The sequence below is a fragment of the Colobus angolensis genome, unplaced genomic scaffold (assembly GCF_000951035.1).
Source record: "Colobus angolensis palliatus isolate OR3802 unplaced genomic scaffold, Cang.pa_1.0 Scaffold2, whole genome shotgun sequence".
In the NCBI taxonomy this organism is placed as follows: domain Eukaryota; kingdom Metazoa; phylum Chordata; class Mammalia; order Primates; family Cercopithecidae; genus Colobus; species Colobus angolensis.
In genome coordinates, this window is record NW_012115154.1 from 196296 (window position 1) to 212679 (window position 16384).

Below are 16384 nucleotides of genomic sequence, written 5' to 3' on the forward strand. Positions count from 1 at the left end.
CATCATCATTAAGTGTGTGTGCCTGATGGGAGGTCCAGGTTGGCCTGTGGAGGAGCTGGGGATGGATTCTGAAGCCAGCTGGGGACCAGTGGCTGCTCCTGCTCAGTAGAGAGGTGGGCATAGCTTTGTTAATGGCTACCCAAGGCTCTGGCAGCTGATCTGAAGGCCCAGGGCTGTTATCACAATGCCATCATTAGTTGAAACAAAATCATTCCTTGTAACTGGAATATAGTTACCATAAACAGCATATGTTATTGGGCATTCTATTTCTAATAATTGTAATTATGGTGGAATACTTGCCATTAATATAATAACAACAACGATTGACTAGTTCTCTGTTCCAGACCAATAACTTCACCTGAACGCATTCTTTGTTCAGGGAAAAAAAAAGGTAATTCAATATCCCTGATAGTCAACAAAGCTACTGTTGAAATGGAAGACACACAGATGAAAGCATTCCTGAGATGCAAGATGGTGCCGGGTAGATGAAAAGCCACCTGTCAGCCTCACTCTTAGCTAACAAAAGGACACTGTCTGCATCCCCTCACTCAAAGGGTAAAAGGAAATGAAAACCCCAGAGACTTCCAGAAGAGTCACCAGGGCCTGGGTACACCTTCATTTCAAGAGGGTGTGCCTTGGGCTGGATGTTCAGTGGAACTGCAGGTCCTGAGGGTATAGGTCACCCTGTTAGGTAAAGATGGTTGACCTAAGCCTTGACTTGACAGTCACCCTATAATTGCCAGCCCCCCTGACCACTTTTTGGGCATGGATTTATCTTGGGGACTTTCCAGTTTCTTTCTACTTACAATGACAGAACTTTAGAGATGATGTAGACCAATGGCCTAATTTTACAGATCTCTAAACACAGATCTCCATAGATCTTCTTCACCTTTAAACCTCTCACAATGCCTTGAGTATGGCTGAAATGCTTAGGGTAATGAAGAATGAACAGTTAAATCATAACAAAACTTCAGAGTATTGTGCTGTGAGTAAGCTCTTCCCCTAGAGTAGTGACAGCACACAGGTTTCTGGAGGCTTCCACAAAATCACCTTTTCATTGGGTAGTTTTCTTTTTACCCCTTACTCCTGCTACTATCTCTTCCCAGAAACATATATGGTAATGTTCCACATAAGGATGCTTCAGTCAATGACAAACTATATATAGGACAGAAGTCTCATAAGATTATAATACTGCAGTTTTACCATGCTTTTTCTATGTTCAGATGTGTTTAGATACCCAAATACTTTCCATTGTGTTATAATTGGCTGCAGTATTCAGTACAGTTACCTGCTGCACAGGTGTGTAGCCTAGGATCAATAGGCTAGGCCATGTAGCCCAGGTGTACAGTAAGCTACAGCACGTAGGTTTGTGTAAATATACCCTATGATGTTTGCACAATGACAAAATTGCCTAATGACACATTTCTCAGAGGGTATCCCCAACAATAAGCAGCCCATAACTGTACATTGCTAAAATAAGTACATGTAGAATGTAAAAATAGAGCAAACAATCAAACAACAACATAAAAAAATCCTCATATTTACACTAGCAGCCAGGAACTGTCTTTTGAGTTCTGAGGACAATGACCTCCTTTCACTGACCCCAAGTGGCTGGAGTCAGTCAGGAGTCCACACATACTTCTTTACTTGTTTCCTCTTTGCCACATTCACTAGGAAGATGCTACAACAACCATCACCAGGTGGCCAACTCTGGTTTACCTCTATGCTCACATTCAAAATAGCCCTGGGATTGAGCTGGGTAGAATGCAACCTCCAAGCCTGGACCAGAAGCACCCCAGTAGAGCTTCCTTTTCTTAGAATAAATAAACATCCAAGGTAAAGAGGAGCCAAAATGTATTCCATGTGATAAAGGAGGCATGGGCGATTCCAAACTACCCCAGAGCCGCTCCCTGCCATGGCCTGCCAGGCTCACCATACCATGGCTCACGGGAAATGGAGAGGATGTCAGTGTGGCAGCAAGAGCTTAGTACATACAGCTCCATATCCTTCTCTGGGCCATTTCCTCCAGACTAGTTCCTTTCTCTGGGGCCCTGGCATCCCATCCTCTGAGATGCTGTGAATCCGTGGCAGTCTTTGCTTGTGTCAGGTATTCAGGGGTGTCCCAACTGCCTTGGAGTCTGGGTACTTGAAGCCATCATTCCTCTAAAATCTCTGCATTGCCCTGGGAAACACGGTGGGCTCTTATTTTATTCTTCTTCCCCCACCCACTTTTTTTTTCTTTTTTTTTGGAAACAGGATCTTGCTCTGTTGCCCAGGCTAGAGTGTAGTGACTTGCTCGTGGCTCACTGTAGCCTCAATCTCCCAGGCTCAAGCAATCCTCCCATCTCAGCCTCTCAAGTAGCTGGGACTACAGACATGCAACACCATGCCCAGCTTACTTACTTACTTATTTTTATTTTTTGTAGAAAAAAATAAAAATATTTTTCTACTGGGAAGAGTTTACTATGTTGTCTAGACTGGTCTTGAACTCCTGGGCTCAAGTGATCCTCACACCTTGGCCTCCCAAAGTGCTGGGATTACCATGCCTGGCCTTATTTCATTCTCTTCTGGTTCTTTTTCCCTCTTTCTGAGCAACAGAAGGAGGCTCCTCTTCCATACTTAAAAGAAATTTGGTACAAGAAGAGCAAACAAGAAAGAAAAAGCAGAAATTCAAAAGCTTCCTGCAAGGTAATTAAATGATTAGAGGCCTTCAGAATCCACCAGCTAGCTCAATTGTTTTTGCTTTCAGTTTACTCTTGGGCCTGTCCGCACATAGAACCTCTGCCAAACACGGCAGTCTGGAAAGCTGGAGAGAAGCTGAGAACCACTTTGTCTCAACTCCCATCAAATTATTTGCAGGTTTCAGACCAGAACAAGAAAAGGATTCTTTTCACATCCCTGTCCCCAGCCTTGCTGGGTCAACCAGTCCTTCTGCTCATGAAACCACACCCCAAGACAGGCCCAGCCAGGCTGATGAGACTGTACAGCCTTTTATCAAGGACATTCCCTTGCTGTCTGACTCACATCGCTCTTATTACCTTTATATCTGTGTTGTCTTTTTAAAGTAGAGAACTGACACATAAGTATGAGATTCACACTCCTACATAAAATCCAAGATGCAACCACTCTCCTCCCTTTCCCTATAAAGGGACAGGGTCTCTTTTCCTGACTGTGAATCCATAGTAGCCATTTCCAGGCATGAACAGATTCCCATGGAGAGGGAGTTGGTCTTTTGTCTGAGGCTTTCATAATCTCTTCTTATTTCTGTCTGAAACTTGCAAGGAACTTCATGGGAGCTGAGACAGAGGTTTTCAGCCTCTCACCAGCTTTCCAGACTATTGTATCTAGCAAAGGTTTTATCTAGCAAAGAAGCCCAAGAACAAAATGCAATCAAAACATTTGAGCTATGTGGAGGCTTCCAAAGGTCCCTAGTCATTTTATTATCTTAAGGAAGGTTTTCCAATTTCTACTTTCTTTCTTTCTTGTTTGCTCCCCTTGTCTGTTACTCAATCATGACCATCCTCTCCCCTGACAACGTCTCCACTCCTTGCTTTTACTTCTAAAATGAATCACCTTTCTTACTGTCCACCTATAGAACTCCTGCTCAGCCATCGAGACTTGGGAAAAATGGGATTTGGGCCTGGATTTTCTGATGGCTAAGCACAATGCAGTCATTCCCACCGTGCTAGGGGAGCCCCATGCAGCAGATGTTAGCATGGGTTGTACATTGACCTTCCCTTTCAGCCTCAGATAAAAGAGAGCTTCTCTCCTGCCATGAGGGTTTGGCCAAAGGTAGGATTCTTAGTGGGGTATGAGTCTGGAATGGGGAGGGCATTTGATGGGCCTGTATGTTCTCTCAATGCCCCTCTTGCCCCCTCCCCCCACCAAATCCCCTATGCTTCCTGCACCTGGACAGGTCCCTTCTCTCACAGCTGTGGTGCTGGCCACATGGTCATGACACCTGTGTGGTGTGTAAAGGGGTCTGAAAGATACACCCAAGACTAGGGGTGGGGGTGAAGGTGCTGGAGCCTGCTGAGTCCAGTGCTGGCTGAGAGAGTGCAAGAAACACTGTCATGTTTGAACAACAGACTTTTCCAGAGGTATACCTGTTATCCCTGAAGTCCTTGCCCACACTCTGACATTCTAAGAGAGATAACAGCATAGGCAGAAAGTATTTTTGGTGCAGTGAGGATGAATGTTCAAGAAGAATACAACTTCAGAGGAAATAGAAAGGTCACATTTTAGCCTACAGTATCTCAGTGATTCTTCAACCTGGTCCGAGCATCAGAACCACAGGGAGGGCCTGTTGAAGCCCAAGTTGCTGTACTCTGCCCCCGGAACTTCTCATTCAGTTGGCCTAGGCTGGAACAGAAGACTTTGTATTTCTAGCAAGTTCTTAGCTGATGCAGATTCTGCTAGTCTGGGAACCATGCTTTGAAAACCACTGCTCTAGCTCACAAGTTGACCATTTTTTTATTCTCATCTCTCTCCCTTTTACTCAACTTGCCCTCTTTGGGGGTCGCAGTTCTCCTCTGTCAACAGTGCCCTGAGGAATAGCTGAGGAGTCTGGACACAGTCCTGCTGTGTACCAACAATTATTTCTAGGACACACTAACACACCCATCTCTTTGGAATCTTTCTAGGACCCATCTGGTGTGTAGAGGATCCTTCTTGCTGGAATGACCTGGAATACACCTTTGTCTATAACAGAACCTCCAGGGCTGATCCAGAACCCACAGTCCCAGCACAGAGTTTGGTGTATTTCCTGCTTTTATAAAGTGGACCCTTAAGAGCCAGGAGGAAGGGGTTGGTCCTGCACGGTTTTCCTTTGGTTTCTCCTCTTAAGGGAATGTCTCTCTTCTGTGTCCCATGCTCACAACAAGAGGCACTCACCACTCTGGCTGCCAGGGACCTACCTCGGGCAGCTTTACTCGGCCTTCCTGGAAGGAGCAAGTCTTGGGATCATGGGTGCAGACATGCCGGTATTTACACCAGTGGCAGCGGTATGGACTCTCCACGCAGGACAGGCACCTGGGCACAGAGGAAGGGAGGCACAAATCTAAGAACCTGGATGAACCCAAAGCAGAGGGCCTGAGTCTCTAGGATCTAGCAAAACATTTTTAGTATTCAGAGAAACCGCAGTGAAATGCGCAGCAAGGGCAGATCTTATGCACATCTATCCCTTTACTCCCCAAGACCTCAGGAAACTAATGGTCTCTGGTTTCCTTCCTTTCCCATATGTAGCTGACAACCCTGGTTCCCCAAGGCCAAATTAGCCCTCCTCCATCTCCAGGGGATAACATCCTCCTTTTCAAAAGAGGGAATGATAAGGTCTGGAGCAGAGGGCTTGTGTAGAGAGACCTAAGAGTTGGGGCAAACAAAAGATTAGGTTTGTATTCAAATGGACTCTGGGTCTCTGCTGCTAAGAAGCCACCGGGACCTTGCCTCAGGAGGAAGTGACTGAGGCTGCTCACTCACTACGATGGCTCCTCCGTGGTTGGCAACCCCACCCCTCACCTTTACCCCAGGAAACCAAGGCAATTTTATAGGAGCTCCTGACTGCTTAAAAGCCCAACATGGTTCCTCTTTCCACAAACTCAAATGCCTCTCCATATAGGCTATGTCCTTCACGGTGTCGATGACCCCTGCCCCCAATGCAGGTTTGTTGCTTTGGCCATGAATAGGCCACACTTTCCCCACAAGCCATCCCTCCCTCCAGAGCACCATTTCTTCTTTCCACCACCTGACTACCTGCTTGACCAAGGAAGAGCTGGTCACCCTGGGCCCTTCTGTAGTGAATCTCTTGGCTGAAATCTCTGGGACCGTCCTGGCCATCTTGTGTCATATCTCACCATTACCTGTCCGCCTCCTCTACTAGTCCACGGGTCATCAACTCCTGGAGGGTAAGGATTGAGTCTTTGTGTTGCATTGATTTTTGACTCCACCGTTTCTAATGAGTAACACATTCCCTTGCACATAGGAGATGCTTAAAATCATTTTATGGGCTTAATGGAAGCTTCACACATGATTTCACCTATTTACTCTGCTTCCCCAGAGAGGAAAGAGAGGATGGAGGGATTAGGCCACCGAATGGTAAAGACAGGGACAGCTCTGTCTGGTAAAGACAGGGACAGCTCTGTCACAGGAGGCAAGAGGAGAGTCCCAGGGCTAGAGCAACTCATTTTTGTCTGGGAAGGCTGGATGCCCTCTTACTCGGGGCCCCAAAGAGAGCTAAGCTCTAGACTCACAGCTACCATAAGCAGATCAATAGACCCTAAAATTCCACTAGCCTAGATCCCCAAAGTGTCTCTTGTCATGTCATGCATGGATTGCAAAACAGGAGTGTGTTAAAGCAAGCAGGGTTTTTTGAGGTCAAGTTCCACAGTTTGCTCTGTGGAACTCTGGGGATGCCATGGAGCTCCTTTGGAGAATGTGTAGTTTTGTGGGGCTCCTAGAGGGGTTCCAGGCCCCCCAACCTTTAATTAGAGAAGCTCCTGCTTCCGTCTATTCTATATATTGGGCATCCACACCTACTTTCAGTTTAGGTTTCTATGGTGAAAAGAAAAACAGGCTGGCCCATTCACAAAGTGGTCCAACCCCATCATTTGATAAAGAAAAGATAATCTAATAATAGCAAGAACACGTGTGGTGCCTAAACACTGGGCCAGACATGGCTCTAAATGCTTCTCCTTAGCATGGCCCTTTTACCCCTTGTGGCTGTCCTGTGGGGTAGGCAGAGCTGATATTCAGGGCTAGCAGCCAAGCACAGCATCCCAGCCAATGACTGCTCTGATGGGACAGTGCTCCTGCCATGTCAGTTGGTAAATATTTGTGTGACACCCTTGGAAGGAGCACTACAATTTCCCTGTGGATAGAGGACACTGGGGCACAGAATGGTTGACCTTCCCAGTTGGTCCGGCTGCAGAGCCAGAGCCTCTGCCCTCCCCACTTGCCATTGGAAGTTGGATGCTTAAGTCAAACAAAGCTGAAGCTGGAGTCAGTCTTCCTTACCCCTGAGCCACAGTCTCCCAACCCCATACCTTTCTGCCTCCCTTTGGCCCTTACCAGACTGTCCCCACCTAGCCTGAGGGGCCTGTGGGGAGCTGAGCATGCGATTGAGTGGTTAGACCACTTGCCCTCATCCTGGATACACATCAGGGCCTCTCTCCCTCAGATCCCTCCTCTGCCCATGCAGCTTGCTCTCTGTTCTTCACGTGGGATGCACCATCCCACAACAGATGGTGGAGATGGAATTGAGTTAGAATGACTGATGTCAGGGAAGATATATGAGCTAGGGATGTGGAAAGCCCCACTCCCTAAGTTCTCACTCTCTGCTCTTCTAGTCTCTTTCCATTAACCCTGTGGGTACCAGAGGAGAGAGGGTGAAGGAGGTCTCCTCTGGGGCTTCTAAATGGTGATTCCCTGGGAACAGTGATGGGGTTTTCTGATCTTTGGATGAACCTTGACCCCAGGAACAGGAAGTGGGATAAGGCAAAGGCCACTTACGAATTGTGGACGCTGCAATTGTAGAAGACAAAGCTGGTGCTGGCGAAGGTCATGCCAGTCTCCTTTGACTTGAGCTGCAGCTGTACGACATGGTGGTCCCCTACAAGGAGAGATGGCTGAGGGGTCGGAGAATGCTGAGGCCCCAAGTCAAGGATTCCCTGACCAGTGACACATGCTGGAAAAGGGAGCCTGCTCCCCAGGGTGCTGTTGGCTTAACAGGGCTCTGACCCAGCAGATCCAGTCCCAGGACAATCCTGAGAGCAGCTGCAGAGGGCAGTTCTAGTCTATTCTCCCTGCCCACCGTATCACTTCTCCTCTTCCACGTGTACACACACAGATGCACACTGCCAGGAATTCAAATGTGCATTCACATGCGTGATATCCTGGCCAGACTCACAAAATTGATTCATAACCAGAAGAAACACATATGTAGACTTCTAGGAATGCTGCCACAATCTGCACAAGAGGTTTTGCATGTATGTGTGTGTATGCATGAGCTCATTCCCCATCTTTGTAAAGAGAGCCCCTGTTCTGACACTACCTCCTCTGGGGGGGCTCAGGGTTCCACCGGGGTGGGAGACCCTGGAATCCTCAGCTGGCGCCAGGGAGGAGCTGCAGCCCATGTTTAATTCACAGCCCTGACCCTAGGCCCCCACTTCAAGCCTTGTTCTTTGCCTTCCCTGAGAGCCTCATTAATCAATCAGCTCCGAACAAATGTGACAAGCCCAAATGGGAGGGACAACATGGAATCAATCTGCCCAGGCTGGGCCTGTCCCTCACCAGCATGGAGCCTCTGCCCACTGCTGTCTTTCCCAGGGCAGCTTGCTCCCAATAACAGGAAGCTCTGGGGAGACCCGGGAGGGCAGAATAGGGAAGGCAGTGGTCCAGGGTCAGAGACCGGCCACGTGAGCATCCCTGCACCTGCTCAGTGGCCTCCTCCACTGACCTGCCAAGCCAGTGGAGCAGGTTGAACTTAACCGCTGTCCTGGCCTGCCCCTCCCCACCCTCTCTGCAGCTGCTCCTTGCCCAGGATGAGGGTGACTCTTGGGGGCTAAACTAGGGCTGAGACAGAAGGGCTGTAACAGTCAATGCCAAGAACAGTGGAGGGAGATTTCATCCCCCTCTTCCCATAACACACCCACCAACCCATGCCCCTTCCTCTGACCCTCCCCTGCCTGTAGGCTCCCCCAATTCCCCCACATCTGTCCTGAGTTCTCCTCATCTAGCCAGGAGGAAGACGTGCCACTCAGCTGTGCCTCCGGGATGCTCACCGTTCTCTGTGATGATCCGGGGCACCTCCTTGGCTGCAGGGGAGTAGCACTGGATCTGATTGCCCACCACCAGCCCATCCATCTCTGACAGGTCCTCAAAGGTGCAGTTGACGCCAGCTGACAACTCCGGGACATTGTAAGTCTCCAGGACCAGCTGTGAACAGCCAGGCACGGGGAGAGAAGGAGGAGGGTGAAATGGGAAAAGGACAGGTATGGCATAAAAAAAGAAAGTGAGAGAGCGAGAGAGATCACAGGCAAAGCAAAGACAAGCAAGAGGCAATATTAACATGGAGAAGAGACTCAAGTTATTAGGAGAGCAGCACAGAGGCCATGGTGAGATGCAAAGAGACAGAGACAAAAGAAACCTCATTAGGATCGAAATGGATTTGGCCCCAGGAAACAAGAATGCTGAGGGGATTTTCGTGGTGAGAGAACATTGGGCAGGACTGAGGTGTGGCTGATGGAGCACCTCTTCCATTAGGCCCTATTTTGGAAAAACAGAAACACCAACCACCAAGTGCCCAGTGCTAGAACTTGGAAGTCACCTGTGCCCCTTTCTCTCTCTCTACATGCATCTTTTCCATTTTATAGTTGAAGATATCATTCCCAACACGTTTTGTCACCTTTGATCATTTTTGGTGCTGGTGCTTCCTGCCTTTCTACACTTTATGAATAGAGTCTCTTCCGCAATAGTCCTGTCCCTGTCCCCCTTCTTGCATCCCCCCATGGACACTTAATTCTTTGATATCCTGCACCCTTCTCTCAAGCTGCTTCTGCTGGCCAGGCTTGGCCCAGTCCTCCAGAGAGGCCTTGGGCTAAGGCACTTTTTGGTAGGAGAGAGTTTTCCTTGCATTCCTGGACCCTACCCCAACCCCCACAACCCTTACCAGCACGTTGTACTGAGAGACGGAGATATTGTTGGGATGGACCGTCAGCCGGACACACTGCTTCATCTCTGAGGCAAACCTGCGGGGCTCCTTGGACCGCTCACACCGCTCCTTCCGGGTGCAACTAGGAAGGACATAACCTCGAGTTACTCAGGAGATGGCCACTTGGTCCAGGGAGGTCCGGATGCTGAGGTCAGGCATTTCCAGCAGCTCCCAGTATGTGTCCAAACTCAATGCGCCCGCAGCTAAACTTTTTGTGTCCTTCCTCAAGCCTGGTCCTTCTCCATCATTCCCAAATGTAGAAAAGATGGCAATTCCAATCACTTCTTGTCAAAGGCAGAAACTTGAGAGTCATCCTAACTCTACTCATCCTCTCCAAACTCATATAAGGAATTGCACGGTTCTGTCTATTCACCCTCTCTGCACATCCTTAGGCCTTGCCATTCTCTTCCCCTCCTTAGGCAACCTGAGATTTGTCTTCTTCACATAGAAAATACACCTCCTTGCCTTTGAACATGCCAGTTCTTCTGCTGGACTTCCCTCTCCTCACTTCTCCACCTGTCCAGTTCCTACTTTTTCTTCCAGTCATGGCTCAAGATGCACCTGCAATCTCTCCTTCCCACCCTAGGCAAAGTGAAGAGCTTCCTCCTAGGATCTCATAGCACCTTGGAGTCTCCTACTTTAAGAAGTCTGGAACTTCTTAGATTATATGACAATTATTGGGCTAAGTGTAGCCCTCTTCTACCAAGTAGGAGCGTCTCAAAAAAAAAGCAGCTATGTTCGATTTATTTTGGAATCCCCTCATGTAGGCAGGTGGGAGAGAGGGAAGGAAGGATCAAAGGAGCTAAAAACTGTAGTTAAAAGCTTGCTCTGGATCAGAATCCTGGCTCTATCTAAGGTTTGCTGTTACTCTTCAGTGCTTGTACAAAGTGTGTGGTGTCACAGGTGGACCATGACCAGTGTGACCTTGCAGTCCTAGCTGATGAAGGTTTGTGAAAGATGCATATGAAAATCATGGACCTCCCCCAAATGCAGGCATCACTTGAGGTCACCGCATGGAGGTATCTGAATTTCAGGGAGCAGTATTTAATCCAACTCAGGTAAGCTTTGTGGACATAGGGCTTCACCAAGTGGTCATGATTTGGAAACTCTGGACTACAGATTTTGTTGTGGGGTGGGGTCAAGCAGGGTCCTCAAGAGGGACAAGATGAGAGAAGATGAGAGCAGGGAAGTCACTCCAGAGTTGCTGATCTCTTTTGATTAAAGAGATAAGATTTTGCAGAGGAAGGAAGATGTCAGGAGCTGTTGTAGGGCAGGAGGGAGCCCCAGGCAAGGAGTTTATTAGGACACAGAACAGTCAGGGATAGGGAATCTACATGGGGAGGGAGCTTTGGGGAGGGAGACTTGGGGAGGGAACAACTGTCTCAGGAAGCAGACAGGTGTGGTGTGGGGCAAGGAGATGAGGGAAGGGGGCACCTGGATACCCTGAGCTGCTGTTGGGGTAACTCAGGCTTAGGGAAAGTTATGGGGGTTTCTCCTCCCACTTTTGGCCACAGCAAGAATGACAGCCTGGGTGGACAGCCTGAGAGGAGAATCTAGCAAATGAAGGAAAAATCACTGAAGGCCAAGGACTGAAGCTGTTCCTCTAAGGATGGGATAAATGGAGGGACACAGGGACAGAATACAGGACTTCAAAGTAGATTGGATGTGCAACGCGAAAGTGAAAAACAACCCTGAACAGTACATTTATGGCTGCGAGGTACGAGCGCTTATTAATAGGCACATGATATGGGGTTTACATTGCCTAGCGTTTAAGTCTCATAACAATGCTGCAACAAACCCCACCTTGTCAGGACGTGTTGGGACACAGACGCACCCTGCAGTCTGTGCTCCACTATGGAGCTCTACCTCCTGAAGCTTCCAGACTGAGGAGTGAGGGGCAGACCCTCTGCTGCAGACTAAGCCGTTCTCCTCACCATCCTGGTGCCCTCTTCGTGTCCTTAGGGCAATTCAAACATTTTCCCCTCGATCTTTTTGTCTAGGCTAATCGCTGTTTTTGCCTGGCACTGGGATGCACTTTGAGTGTTATTGCAACTTGTTGGATGAAGATAAATTCTCCAGGGTGCTTCTAGGAAACACCCTCCCAGGAGTGAAGGATCAGGCGTGAGTGTAGTCACCCCCATGGCACTTCCTTGCTGCTCCAGCTGACCAATGGCAACAAGAGTGTCTGCCTAAAAGACTTGGAAGTTAATTTACCAGGCCAGCTCCTCTGCGAGGACTCCATTACCTTCAGCCATTAAGCTAATGTTATGGACTTTTCCAGAGTGTCTGCACTGACATCGCTATTAATAGTGTTATTACTCCCATTAACAGCAGACCCAGAGAGCTAGTACGGGCTTAAATTATTCACTGACTCCCCAACTTTGAAGTTCCTATTTCTAAGAGCAATCAGTAGGTCTGAAAAATGTCTTTGATTAAATTATGAAGAGAGGGAAAAGCAGAGCTGTTTCCAGGCCAAACATCACCTGGAGTTACCAAATAGAGGTTCGGATAGAAAAGACAGGACTCCATCTCTCTTCCAGGGGTAGGGAGGGAGGGGTGGCACACAGGTGTTTGCTCAGGGGATCTCAGGACAAGTTCTACCTGCATTGCTTGCTGCTTCCAAAGTTCATGTGGTTGCATCTTGTCACTGCTCCTGAGAGCGCCAAAGGAACTACTCATCACCATCCCCCAATTTTAGGTTTTCTAGAGAAGCCACCTGTAATTTACAATTTTAAATATCACATTTAACTGTATAATCTTGGGCAAATTACTTAACATCTTTGTGCCTCAGCTTTCTCATCTATACAATGGGGACAAAACAGTAACTACCCAATAAGGTTATTATGAGGATTAAATGAGATTATGTGAGTAAAGCATTAAGGACAGGGCGTAGCTCATAGTAAGCCCTCATAAATGTTAGCTAGTATTATCATCTTATCCTTTCTCTGACATCCTCATTTGACCTCTCCAAACTGTAGCTGATGCAGAACCACAGATTTATTTGATTTTATTTTTTATTTGTTATTTATTTTTAGAATGAGTGTTTTTTATTTTTAGGGTCTGGCTCTGTAGCCCAGGCTGGAATGCAGTGGCATAATCTCAGCTCTCTGCAAACTCCACCTCCTGGGCTCAAGCCATCCTCCCACCTCAGCCTCCCAGGTAGCTGGGACTACAGGCACACATCACCATGCCCAACTAACTTGTATTTTTTTGGTAGAGACCGGTTTTACCATGTTGCCCAGGCTGGTCTCAAACTCCCGAGCTAAAGCAATCCACTCATCTCTGCCTCCTAGAGTGCTGGGATTACAGGCGTGAGCCACCATGCCCCGCCCAGAGAACCACAAATCTTCTCCATGACTGGCCCTTGGGGCAAATAAAGGAAAAAAGAAAGGCAGGACTGCAGTACTTTTCCTCTTAATAAAGGAGAAGGACAGCCCAGAGACCAGGAGGGAGAAAAGACTGAAAGAATGGTCTGGATCATAGCTCTGTTTTCTTAATAGCTGTCAAAGGGTATTGAGAACTCAGCTATCTTAGTGGAAAGTCAAGTGTAAGGTCAGAGCCAGAGATGTTTTGACATTTCTACTATCCTCCAGGACTCATGAGGGTGGAGGCTACAAATGTCCAAAAGCACAGACAATTGACCATAAATATGATAGGATAATGGAAGGGGAGGCATGAATTCCTGCTGGTTTCTTCTGGGGTCTGTCAAGGGAATGGACTTCTGCTTTTCTAGGACTGTGATTCCCAACAGCCCAGACCAGAGCTGGAAACCAGAGCAAATTGTTATTTCATCACCTGAGAGGCAGGGGTAGTGGCTTAGATGTTTCCTTCCAAGAGGCTTCAGGTACTCCTAAAGCATGTCCCTCAGCTCCACTGTGCGGGCCCCTTGACATGAAGGAATCCCCTGCTTCATCCATTTCCCAGGTAGGAAAACAGGAGCTGATACGAATTTAGATAGTGCATATGCTGTGTGACTTGGAGTTTTCTGACATTCTTCTCTGCATGCCAATGTCACTCCCGCTCCAAATACAAACCTTCAGATGGCCAGCAGGAAGCTGACCCCAAGACGATACATCAGACCCCCAGAGCTGGAGTCCCTCCCTGCTAACCTCCTCTGACCTCTCTTCCTCATTCCACTTCTCTGCAGTTCATCTTCTCCAGTCTTAGATCAAAGGTGCAAAAAGCCCTTGGGGAGAAAGGCCCTAGGGTCCCTGGAAGGGGTTATTATTCAAGCCAGTGGTTCCAATGAGATTATCCTCTCTAATGAAGCAGCTACCTCCGCCCTCCCGTAAGCCTGAACTTTCACTGCTGGAGAATTCCCAGCCAAGTGGAAAATTAGAAGGGAGAGGAATGAAGGAAGGAAGGGGGTGAGGGAGAGGGAGAGAGGTGGTGATTAAGTGCTCTAGAAATTAATTCCCAAATACAGCGATAGAAATATTAACTCCCAGTGCCGCTGGCCAGGCAAACAAATTTCAATTTGGAAACAGGGCTATCTGTGAGTCCAGCCTGAGTGAGCTTCCAAGCTTGGAGAGGCCGATGCTGGGTCGATCTTCCTGGGCTCTCCAGCACGTGTTTACCAGGCTTAGACATCAGAGCTTGCTCCTTATTTCTCCCTGCGGATGATCCCCAATCCTTAACTTTTCACATTGGCCATGACCTATGCTTAAGGTGCACCATCTGTGCTTAGAATTGAGAAGATTGAAAAAGAAGGGGGTAGGGTGAGGGCCTTCCCCAGCGGACCTAATAGAAAAGTTAAGAGAATTTAGAATGCCTACTCAACTAGGAGATTATTGGAAGCTTTGGCCATTGTCATCACATCTGGGGACACTGACAAGGGAAGAGACTATAATTCCTAATTCATAATCCTTGTCCTCCTTGAGAATGACCACAGTAATGGATAGATGTGCGTGGCTTGGAGGAAATGGAGTAGCTAGTACAGGATCCTTCCTAGGCAGGTGGATGTGAAAGAGGTTCCTTATATGTAGGGGTAAACCAGGTGAGTCCTTTCAATGTTACAATTCTAGGATCCAGTGACTGACACCACGGTCTCATGGAACTTGAAGTATTTGGGTTGTGCCATGTAAATAGTTAGGATGAATCCCAAGATAGGAAGCCCAAGATTCTACTGTAATTTTCCCTCTGCCATCAGTTGCTGGCAAATGGACCCATGGTCCTTTGCCATCTCTAAAGACCCAAAATTAACCTAAGAAGCACCTGAATCAGATTTATCCATGCCTCCCCTACAGGAGGAGGGCATAGAAGTTAGCAGAAACCAGCAGGTTCAGGGGTTAAGCGGAGGCCCAAGAACCTTTCTGGGCTTATATGGCAACCAAGGCATCCTGTCCCACCACAATTAGCTCAGATGCTGGGCTTGCAGCCTGCATTGAGAAGCCATGTTCTGCCCTGGGTCCCTGACTGGATTCTGACCTTGGTAGCCATGCTTTGAATGAACAATCTATTGAACAAAACCTTAGATGAGAGGTAAAAAGGACCTGGAAATGTTCATTTTCTCCAGATGATCCCAAACCAAACCAAATTACATGTAGCAGTTGCCAAAAGAGAAAGTGAAATCGGCTTGTCTTTCTCTTTTCTTCCTCAATGGCTAGCTCTATTAGGGCCTATTAATTTTCTACTAAGGTTGAGGAGAGGTTAGTAAAGAACAGGTGTGGAGCAGAGCAGGAGTGGAGGGAGGGAGAGGGAGGGAAAGGCAGGAGAAGGGAAAAAGGAGACAGCAAAGGCATCGCCACAGGTGAATCCATTCTCTTTCTAATCTAGTCAGTAAAAAGGAGAACACTGCCTATTACCAGAGACACATTCCAACGATGACTCCAGTTGATTCTCATCAGCTTTACACTATACTTTATCCAACAGCCTGGTGTCTTCATGTCCATTAATGTCACCAAGTCCAGTAGGCTTGGTGCAGGGAAGCACTCTGCTCTGTGCAGGCTGGGCTGCTCCATCCTATGTGGCCCAGTGCAGCGTGACTGAATGCAGTGTGTGAATGCTGGAAGATGGGTGTGGTGTGTATGTCTGGAGTGAAGCCTCACAGGTAGGCCAGCTCCTCAGGTTGCCCACAGGGATCCAAGTCATTAGACTGGGAGGGACATTGAGAGCTTGAGCAGACCACAGGGCTTTTTTAATTCATATGGGAAGATGGCATTTTTAACTTATCATTCTCTGGTCATGAAACATGTGTTTTGTGTGTGTGTGTGTGTGTGTGTGTGTGTGTGTATTGGGGGCTGGGGGTGGCAGGGGGCATGTCTAAAAAAGAAAAGGCCCATTTCCTTAAGTCATACTATGTCTCTGCTAAGCCGTGGAGAGGAAAATTCCAATGTACTAGTATCTAGTCTAGGATTCATTCCTTTGGATCAGAGGCTGATAGTTTTTTGGCAAAGAGTCAAGGAATACCTCCTTGCACAGACTGCAAGGAGTTTGCTGGGTGGAAGTGGACATCAACCATTCCTCATGACTGTGTAGGCTCTGTGCAAGCAGCCCTAGGAGAGATCATTGACCTAGAAGATTAGTGTTAAGTAGCCTTTGAATATAGGTTTAAAAAAGGAGACAGCAAGGCTGTGAGATATGCCTGGGTGAAGCAAAGCAGGGCTTGCATTTTGCAATCAGCTTGTGTGTCATTAAGTGGACACTGGCATGGCTGGTTGAAGCCTTCCAAGGGGAGGA

At 47.8% G+C, this 16384-nt stretch overlaps 1 protein-coding gene across 2 annotated transcripts in view; it reads right to left on the reverse strand.

Moving 5' to 3' along the window:
* Positions 1-16384, reverse strand: part of PLXNA4 (plexin A4) — a 516386-nt gene that overhangs the window by 94266 nt on the left and 405736 nt on the right. For both annotated transcript variants that reach the window (XM_011941209.1, XM_011941210.1), the window contains 4 exons: positions 9665-9788; positions 8778-8931; positions 7507-7606; positions 4917-5031 (listed from right to left, as the gene is read on the reverse strand). In XM_011941209.1, coding sequence (XP_011796599.1) covers positions 4917-5031; positions 7507-7606; positions 8778-8931; positions 9665-9788 — 493 coding nt within the window. The remainder of the gene's footprint in view (positions 1-4916; positions 5032-7506; positions 7607-8777; positions 8932-9664; positions 9789-16384) is intronic.